This window comes from Hesperophylax consimilis, chromosome 4 (genome assembly GCF_061612785.1).
Source record: "Hesperophylax consimilis isolate HC1 chromosome 4, BYU_Hcon_1.0, whole genome shotgun sequence".
Lineage (NCBI taxonomy): Eukaryota > Metazoa > Arthropoda > Insecta > Trichoptera > Limnephilidae > Hesperophylax > Hesperophylax consimilis.
This window is the reverse complement of record NC_142839.1, coordinates 13,535,734-13,546,752: the sequence shown is the minus strand read 5'-3', so window position 1 is coordinate 13,546,752 and position 11,019 is coordinate 13,535,734. Positions and strand designations below refer to the sequence as shown.

The 11,019-nt window shown below is 34.3% G+C and overlaps 1 protein-coding gene across 1 annotated transcript in view; it reads right to left on the bottom strand.

The window, feature by feature from the left end:
- Nucleotides 1-1,388: 1,388 nt before the first annotated feature.
- LOC149424222 (uncharacterized) overlaps nt 1,389-11,019 on the bottom strand; it is a 40,493-nt gene continuing 30,862 nt past the window's right edge. Inside the window, exon 5 of the mRNA XM_089631049.1 lies at nt 1,389-1,460. Coding sequence (XP_089487175.1) covers nt 1,389-1,460 — 72 coding nt within the window. The remainder of the gene's footprint in view (nt 1,461-11,019) is intronic.

Sequence of the window (11,019 nt, the reverse complement as noted above, 5' to 3'; positions counted from 1 at the left end):
TTAAATGGATTGCCTAATATGCCGTATAACAACCAATTGAAAATTACAATCTCCAACCAAATAAACCAGTGCAAATAAATTGTACTCTACCCAAATAAAAATAAGGCGAAATCGATAGACATGTTTTAAAAATAATAATGTTATTTTGTAAAATATTGTTTATTATTTGGTAATATCAAAAGTAAACCCACTTTAAAACTACATCCGGGTATGGGTACCGCCGCCCCGGGAACCATTTATTAGATTATCAAGTGGTTCGCTACGTAGCTGGTGTGCCAGGGTTTATTGGGTGAGGTGTGTTCAGGATGCGCCTGCCCACCAGCTGCGTGGTGTGCCAGATCAGGAGAGGCTGATTTAGGGAGATCCTTTGACCTCTCCAACTGGTCTCTCGACCCATCACCTCGCGCCGCAGTGGGAGGGATATATTCATATGTCCGTCTCTCCTGGACACTCTGATCCCTAGATTCCTACCCAACCCTCATACCCTTTACCTTCCCAGAAATTCCTCAACTTCCTTTTCATAAAAAAAAAGATCCCAAAAGATGACTAATGCATAAAAACAACTGTACAACGTGTCCAAATAGCGCGAAAACGTGATAAATAGTAGACATCATTTTTATACACACTTAGGACGGGTTGTTTCGGAAAATTTGAACAATTCATCAAATTTCAACGTTCATTTTCGGGTTCTGTGAAAGACTTATTCAATTTCTGTTTTTATATCATTGTAGGCTAGTTGCTTGACAAAACTGAAATAAAAACAGAACTTGAAAAAATCTTTCACAGAACTTGAAAATGAACGTTGAAATTTGATGAATTGTTCAAATTCTCCGAAACAACCCGTCCTTAGACATCGTTTTTACACTTTTGTTAAGAAATATTTATACTATTTAACATGTTTTATTGCTTAGCATTTTGTTAGTTCAACATTTAATATTAAAAAATAATCACACTCACAAATCATGGATTGAAACAATTTTTGCTATATGATCGTCTATATTATTAAAATAATCTCAACTTTATAAAAAATATGTCATTTTTTCAGCTCGACACAAGGGTGCTTATAAACAAGAAAAATTTCAAGAAAAAAAACAAATTTGCGGTTGCTTCGTTCCTTTCCCATAATTCACAGCTCGGCTCGCGGAAATTTTGTCCTGTTTATACGTAGCATAACATTACATATTTACGTATTTTTAAACTTATCTGTGCACTCTGCAGACAGGTTTTTAAATAAATATTTTTTTCATGGCGGTAACGTCCGAGATATTACTTCACAGTGCAATAACTATAAGCTGTATTATTATATTATTGGTTTGGCAAGAAGAGCAAACGCGTTACAAAAATAGGTGATTTTATAAATCTGATTTACTGTGTGAGGAATGCTTCTACTATCGCGCCATATTTGTCTCCCTCGGAACACCAATGATCCTATCCGCCATCTGGTACAACTCCTCCACAGTCTGAAAGCACATTAAAATACCAAATCACATTAAAATTATGACTACAGTTCTACAAAAAACCAATAAACTTCGTAAATATGTAAAAAGTGCACTCAGAATTTATTTCCACTATAAATATTTGCTAGTTTTAACGTGTAATATTTATTAGCTTTAAAAAAGATCTTGTTTTCATACTTTGATTTACTAAACCATATTATTTTCTAAATACCTTATGAGTAAATTATATTTAGCTATTTTATCCATGTACATGTTACACTTAAATACATAAACTGTCAACTTACTATGTAAAAGCCCGATAGGGCGTTAATAAATAATAAAAAAAAAAAAAAAAAAAAAAAATAAAATAAATAAAAAAATAAAAATATTTTCAGGCGTATAATGAAAATATATCAATATTGAGAATATGATTTGATTGATATTAATTTTGGATGTTTGGAATGGAGTTAAATTTATACATTTGCAATGATATCGTAAGTGATGATGTTTGATCGATTGCCAACTAGGTTTATATTCAACGAATTCGACAAAAAAATTACAGTTCAACCGATTGCGAGAATTGTTGATTTGGAATGGTAAAAGCAGAATTTCAATAAATGGCATTTATTAAGGACTAGGTAAAAGTTGAACACCGCACAAAGGTCCTCACTGCTTCCTACCGTCTGGAGCCAGTCTTAAATATGCTTTAGATAAATTGAAAGTTTTTCTATCGTTTCGCTTAAGTAGAATACAAATAAAAAATAAATTACTTAATAAAAAATATAAATGTAAACTACTAAAAAATATATTTTCTCAATAGAAATGTATTAACGCATAAAGGAATCAACTTTTAAAACATACAGTATTATAGCTAAGATTTTCTGTGACAGTTTCACTTGATTAACTTTTTTGCTTTTTTTACAAAATAAATAAAAACCAGTTTTGTGCTTGAAATAGAACGTTACTAGACTCCGTTTTTCAAGCGATTTTAATGCCTATTACCTATAGTATAAGGTATACCAAGAATATACACATTTTTGGCTTGTAGCTTCCTCTTAACAAGACTTAAAGCTCCATATCGTGTTGTTCTAAAAACTTATTACTGTTATGTAAGTGTATATATGTATGTAATATATATGTAAGTGTATGTATGAATGTAATGCATATGTGAGTGTGTATGTCATCAATGTATCAATCAAATAGCTGGAGCTTTACATAGCCGTGACTTTAAACAGTTTTGAAATAAGACAAATAAACACTGCAACATACGATGTAAAATTCCGTGCAATATAAATGGAGAAACGAACACTAAAGCTATTGCTAACATTTTTGCAGAACACTTCGCCACCTCTTCTCCGACCTCTCCAATCCCTGCAAGCGAACCACCACTGAGTCGTTTAACAAACCAAGACAGCGGCTTATTGATCACAGCAGACATGGTCATTACCGCCCTGAGACAAATGAAAACTGGGAAATCAGCGGGTCATGACGGACTGAGTACCGAACACATCAAACACGCTGGAGGACCGATTTTTCTACTGCTGGCGAGTTTGTTTACCGACATCTTGAAGAACGGATACTTGCCAACAAATATGACAAGAACTATAATAACACCTGTTCTCAAATCTAAATCGTTGGAATCTACCTCTCAAGACAGCTATAGACCGAACTCAATTGCCACCACCATTGCACGATTATTCGAACGTCTATTATTAAACAGTATCGGACCCAGTCTGGAAACCTACGACAACCAAATGGGATTCAAAAAGCAAACTGCTACCGATCCTGCTATATTTACGGTAAAAAGAACCCTGGAATACTACAGGAATAAAAAGACCACCTCATATGCATGTTTCTTAGACCTGAGCAAGGCCTTCGACAGGGTCTCTCACCCTCTGCTATGGGCTAAACTCAGAGAAAGAGGCATATCATCGGAAGTCATACATATCCTCGACTCGTGGCATAGACAGCAGGAAAACCTAGTAAGATGGAAGGATGATTTTTCCGAACCTTTTCTCCTAAAGAGTGGCGTCAGACAGGGAGGATGCATGTCACCGATACTGTTCAATCTGTACATGGATGAACTCACCGAAAGGCTAAACAATGCAGGAGTAGGCTGCCACATCGGAGGACAGTGTCTGAATAACGTCAGTTATGCGGACGATATGGTCCTGATGGCACCATCTATAAGGGAACTGCGCATTCTTCTGAAAATCTGTGAAGAGTATGCTGAAGAAACAAAAATGTCATATAACCCCGCTAAAACGGCTCTATTGGTCATAAGACATGGGCAAGGCCCGAAAAATATTCCTCCAGCTACCCTGAACGGTATGAACTTGAAGGTGACCGAAGGAACTAAATACCTTGGACACATAATCACCAGTAATCTGATGGACGATGATGATATCGATAGACAAAGGCGAGCTCTCAGCGTTAAAGCAAACATGCTCAGTAGAAGATTTTGCCTTTGCAGTACCGCAGTAAAAAGGACGCTCTTCCTTTCCTTCTGCGCAACGTTGTACACGTGCGAATTATGGGCAAACTACAAAAAGAGTAGTATAGAAAGACTACGGGTCCAATACAACAACGCCTTCCGCACAATGTTTTGTCTCCCCAGATACTGCAGCGCTTCCCGTATGTTCACGGAGGGGCGAGTTCCCGGATATGCAGCCCTTATTAGATCCAGGGTGGCAGGAATGAGGGAAAGGATAAGAAGTTCTGGAAACATCCTCACTATGGAAGCCCGCCTCACTCCATCCTCCAGCATTGACCAGTGGCGGTTTTCTCTAAAGTGCGTTTGTGCGGCGAACCCCCATTAAAAAGATGAGAAAATAAAACAAACTTGTTTTATAATAATATAAGCACATTATAGATAGCACGCTATTAAAATTTCGCCTTCAAAACCCGCGCCACCAAAAAATACGATACATATTCCAAGTTTGTGCGAATTGAAATCCGCGCCAAACTCTTCATACAAAAGAATTTTAGCCGGTACAAACCCTATGACGGTGACATATACAAAATTTGGTCTTTCTTTGCAAAACTAAGACAAATTGTGTGCGTCGAACCCGCGTTATGATATCACGTGACCTCCGAACATTGACGAATGTAACCGAAGAAACCCGAGAACTTCGCGGACTGACTGGCCGACGTTTGACCTTTGAACCATAGGGAAGCAAGTGTTATTTTTTATGTTATATTATGGTATTTAACTTTGTAGTCATTTTTGTACATATTTTTTTTTCTTGTTTCTGCATTTCTCCAACCGTTTGCTTATGGCATTTGTAAATCTACTACCTATTGAAGTAGACCGATTTTGATTTCTGTTTTCGTATTTTTTTTTAGATAAGTCGTTAAATTCCTTAATTATATTTGCGAAAGTTTCGGCAAACGCCCCATTGTCGTCGCTAGTTATGCAATTTTGTGTTTTGTCTTCTCCAGTTCTCCATCTCCAGTATTCTTTCGGATTTCAAATTGAAAGCGTTTGCGTATATGTTTATTTATGCGTTTGCGTTTATTGATTGTCGCGAATATTTTGTCATAATTTTTTTATACAATGGCGGAATACAGTGTTGTCTATATAAAAAAAATAATGCCAATACTTATGAAAAAAGGTTGGAAATTAAAAATAAAGGGCCTCCGCGTCCTGACCTCTCATTAAACCAGGTTTGTGCCGCGAAAACCGAGAAATTCACTCGAGTTTTTAAACGTGAGTGGTACGCGAGGTGTACTTGGTTATGTGGTTGCGAGGAAACCAATCGTTATTTTGCTTCCCCTGTTTAGTTTTTGGAGGCGACCCATCGTGGTGTAAAATTGGAGTAAACGATCTTTCCTTTATTAATAATTATAAATATAATTTCATTCCTATAAAACTTTTCTCATTATCTAATAATTGTGTCTAGTGTAAAGTGATTTAAAAACAATAATATGTAGGTACCCCTCCCACTAACTTTATTTAAGTTGTTTGACTGCTGCCGTATTCGACTATTTGACGAAGGATAGCAGTAAGTAAATTTTAATTAGATATGTTTATCTTCTCTTGAATTTCTGAACCCCCTGTTAAAAAGACCACGAACCGCCACTGGCATTGACGCACACTGGAGAAAAATACTAACACCTAACATAGTCACGGCTCCCTAAAGGCTTGAACTTTCTATTATTCTATTATTTTATCATTTTATTCTATTTTATTTTCTATTTATTCTGTTTTCTTTTCTTTTTCTTTCTGTTCTATCTTTTTGTTTTTGATTATATATTTTGTTTTATCTCTATATGGAATGTGTGGGACTGCACTAACCTCCCCACATACCGCACCTTATAAACACCTTATTATTATTATTATTAATGTTGTGTTTGTGAGCTTTGATGTGAATTACTGTTGACAAACCTAATAAAAATAAAATAAAATCCCCTTTGGTATAAGTCATTAGACTGAAGGTAGCGGGAGGGGAAGGAGTTGCGGAGGAGGAAGTTGGGTAAGTACTTGGCTATTGAGATCTGGTTATCCAACGCCGCTAAAGCCATTTAGAGCTGTTGTTTATCTTTCAGCGAGAGAGTATCTTTCGTTTTGGATTGAGCTCGGCTCCATCTATGTTTTGTTCAATGTGAGCGTTTCATTTCGTAAACAAATATTAACGAACAAATTTTCAGAAACAAATTTTAAGAAATGCACTAAGGCGATGCAAAATCCTGTGTTTTTGGGTTGCAAATATTATTGCTTAGAAATATTCTAGACGCTTTATTTAAGTACTGCAACTAGAACACATCTTGGCCTTGGAAATTATATTGTTTTGACAAGTCATAACAACAATACTCTTTTGACAGTACAAAGATATTTTGATCTACTCCTGTCAAAATTAAACATTTACACTATTTACAGTGAATTATTACACATAAATATTATTGAATATTAACAAGCAGCACTTATTTACTAACATAGCAGTATTTAGCATTGGAAGTGCTTGTGTACTGTGTCAACAAAAGCAAAAACAAATCATCGACTCCCAACAGTGATAAGCAGTGAATAGTGAATTTTTAAACGTTTCACAATGGATGTGCAAAATTTCATCTCCAAAGCAGAAATAGCTGTCAATGCCTTAAATAAAGTACCTTTTGATCCGGCCAACAAATTTAACAAGGAACAAATCTCTAAAATTTCCCCAATTGCATGTGAAATTTTAAGTGCCATAAGTACCATTTCTTCAGCTGTAGCATCCAAAACTGCTAATTTAGAAGGTGAACTGCGTGCATACAAGGATATTAGAGCAAATCCTTTGCAAAATAACTTTAGTATTTGCGAGGCAATTTTGGAAATGAATGAACAACAAGTGCGATCTAAAAATATTATTATTTGCAATGTGCCCGAAAGCATTGAGACGACAGATGCTGGCAGGATCTTGGATGAACAGGCAGCTGTCACCAGTATAATCGGTGTAATCGACAATTCAGCAAATGAAAATATTTCTAAATTTTATAGGGTTGGAAAATTATTAAATGACAAGCCTCGACCAAAAAAAATAGAACTACAAAATTCAACACAATCGAGAAATATTCTAAGCAAACGAAGTCTTCTCAAGAACAATGTCAGAATTTACCCCGACTCAACACCGGCGCAACAAAAATTTCTGAGCGATCTGAGGGTTCAGCTGGAGAAAAAGAAAGAAAATGGTGAAGATGTCACCATAAAATACATTAACTCTACCCCCCGAATCGTGCCGAATCGACCAAAAAACTAGGAAGTTACAAAAATATTCAAAAAATCCCACCTAACCGAACCAGAACCATAAAAATCTATTATCAACACATCCGCAAACTACGATCAAAACTCGATGACCTACAAGCAGCTCTACCTTCTCATCATCATGACATCATTATACTTACGGAAACCTGGCTAAACTCGGAAATCAAATCGACTGATCTCGGTCTTACTAACTACAAAGTATTTCGTTGCGACAGAAACGTCAGATCAAGTTCCAAGTCAAGAGGTGGAGGAGTTTTAATTGCAATAAAACAGAAGTTGTCAGCAAGAAAATTAACCACGAAACACAATAACATCGAACATCTTTTTGTGCAAATAACGACTCCTCTCGAGAAAATTATATTTGGAACGGCCTATCTACCACCACTTTCTGACCCTCAGTCATATAGAAACCACTGTGAAGACATCGAAACAATTTCATCAAAATATCCTCACTCGAAAATTGTTATTCTTGGGGATTATAACTTACCAAACTTAATATGGAAAGCAAATAACTGTGGTCTCATCATAAATGAAAGTGAAAACGATCGTGCACGTGAAATTTTGGACATGGTAAACTTTCTAAACTTTCATCAACATAATTTTATATATAACAGTAACCATCGCTTATTAGACTTAGCTTTATCAAACTATCCTAAAATGTCTGTTGAACTCTCAAATGTTCCACTTCTACCTATAGATAATCACCATCCTCCCCTATACTTAAATTAAATATGACATGTGATAATGAAAGGAAACTTTCAAAAAGCGTCCTTAACTTTAAACGAGCCGACTTCGACTCAATTAACTGCCATTTCTCAAATACAGACTGGTCTTTTTTATCCGATGAAAGCGTTGATGAATCGTTAGATAAACTTTATTTATATTTTTCTAATACTATTGAATCCTATGTACCTTTTTACACACCAAGAATAGCTATACTATAATAGCTATACCTATCCGGTTTGTTTTTCATCAGAGCTTACAGCCTCTCTTCAGCAAAAAAGATTCAACACAAAAAATTCAAACAAAGTAAATCCATAAATGATTATACAATCTTTAGCGAAACTAGGAAAAAATGTAAAGATCTTTCCAAACAATGTTACAAAATGTACATAACCTATGTCGAGGACACTGTCTTTAAATCCAAAAACCTTTGAAAATTTCTTAAAAAAACGAACAATGAAAACACAGACTACCCGCCAATAATGTAAATGAATGGAATCAGTGCAAACAATACACAGGTTATTGTAAACCTTTTTTCGGACTTCTTCAAAAATGTATATGATGAAGACACTCCAGATGACAAAATACCCGAATACAAATTTAATATGACCACAAACTTAACAAACTGCCAAATCACACAAAAGTGTTGCGAACAAAAATTACTTTCCTTAGACACTGACCAATCCGCTGGCCCAGACAAAATTCCACCAATATTCCTCAAAAAATGCTCTAATACATTATCTAAACTACTCACATTACTATCTAATCGTCTCTTGTCCCTTGGACATTTTCCAGACCGCTGGAAATCTAGCTTCATTACACCGATCTACAAAAAAGGAGACGCTATAGACATAGCTGATTATCGCCCCATTTGTATACAGTCAGTACTGCCAAAGCTTTTTGAATCATTGGTCCTTACGAAATCTATCCCAAATTAATAAAATTAATTAATCAAAAACAGCACGGTTTTATCAAAAAGGAAGATCCACCGCAACTAACTTAACGGAATTTCAAAACTTGATTATACAATCATTTGCAGAAAATAAACAAGTCGACTGTATATATACAGACTTTTCGAAGGCATTCGACAAAATGTCCCATAAACTACTAATCCAAAAATTATTTGCTCCAGGAATAAGGAATAACATGCTAAAATGGTTTAGTAGCTATTTGTCAAATCGTAAACTGTTCGTTAAAATAAAATCTTGGATGTCGAAAGCTTTCCGGGCTACCTGTGGCCTACCGCAAGGTAGTCACCTTGGCCCGGTTTTGTTCCTCATTTTCATCAATGATATAACCAATTGCTTCAACGATGTCGAGGTATTGCTCTTTGCAGATGACATCAAACTATACAAGAAAATAACTGATATAAATCATTGCCATATACTACAATCAAATATTAGTAAGTTTAGAGATTGGTGCGTTCAAAATAATTTATTTTTAAATGTAGTAAAGTGCAAAACCTTGACTTTCTTCACAAACAAAAATCTTGTTTTATTCGAATATTCCATCAATAACATAGCTTTAGAAAGAGTCACGGAAATGAGAGATCTTGGAATTATTTTGGACGAAAAACTAAGTTTCACCAATCATATCCATCAACTAAAAACTTTAATTCTTTACAAGCCATTAAACTATTATACGTATCTCTAGTAAGAAGTCTAATTGAATATAACTCAGTAGTTTGGTCTCCATCTTACAAAATTCACATTAACAACACTGAGCGAGTACAAAAAAAAAATTCTACGTTTTATAAATTTTAAATTAAATATCCCTGTCGAAGACTTAAAATACAATTTCTTATTAAATACTCTAAAAGTACATACATTAGAAGATAGACGTAAAATAAACGATTTAACGTTCTTATTCAAAATACTTAACTCTAAATTCGACTGTTGTGAACTCCTGCAACTTATAAACATACATACACCCACAGTAACAACACGACAAAATACAATATTCTACAGCAGCACACATAAGCGTAACTACATTGCCCACTCTCCGATACAACGACTTCACACCATGGGAAATCATTACTTGGGTGATGTTGACATATTCAATACCAACTTGGCAAGTTTTGTGGATCATTTAAAACATTTATTTCAACAATACTCCTAAACACATCATGTAAACCTACAAATAGCTGTAGTTTTCTGTTTTTGTTTCTTGTGTTTGTATGACTTGTTGCATAGCTTTTATCAAATGTAATTTTATTCTTATTTTTCTTGTTTCAAAGTATTTGTCAAATTAAAATTATACTACCAACCATGTAAAAGCCCTCTGGGCGTTAAATAAATAAATAATAATAAATAAATAAAGTCTTTTTATAAGACTAGAAAAAATAAAATATCAGACACATAAAAAATTCTATAATTTTCATAATCTCCCACGAATTTCTTTTCGAATGTAATTTTATTGTTTAATGTGGAAAATTAAGTTCTTTAGAAAATAACCGGAAAACATTTTGATATTTCATATAAAAAAATAAAACGTGCAACAGGCGGCAAACGACGAATTTGTAACAGATAATTTCAACCTTACGCCATCTGCCGATGAACCAGATCGTATCGGTTAGTATCCGCCCAGCTATTGATAACTAGAGTATCAACTGAATTTTAAATATCGCGCGCTTTCGAACTACAAAATCGACGCAAAGTGGTCAAATTTTAATTTAGAAATTATTAGTTAATTTATTTTTCCATGTAAATTTAATTTAAACAACAACTTATTTGGCGTTAGGTACTATTTGAACTACCAAATTAATTTAATGATAAGTATAGTATACGATATTTATTGTTTTTGTGTTTAGTTCGTAGAACGTAGATTTAAATTAAATTTTTTTTTAATTAAAATCAAATTTACTGCAAGTATTTTTTGTTTTTGTTATTGTTACAGCTGTTTCGGCTTTCATGGCCATTTTCAAACACTAAATTGTTAAATAAATAAAACACCTTTAAATAAATTAATAACTGCTACATCATTATTAAACAATTAAGATAACGTTAATGTGGGGAAAACAGACTTCAAAATACCCCCCACAGAATATAAAATCTATTGTCACAATTATTTTATTAGTAAATCAGTTTAACCAGTAATAAATCATTTTAAATTGGGAGGGGA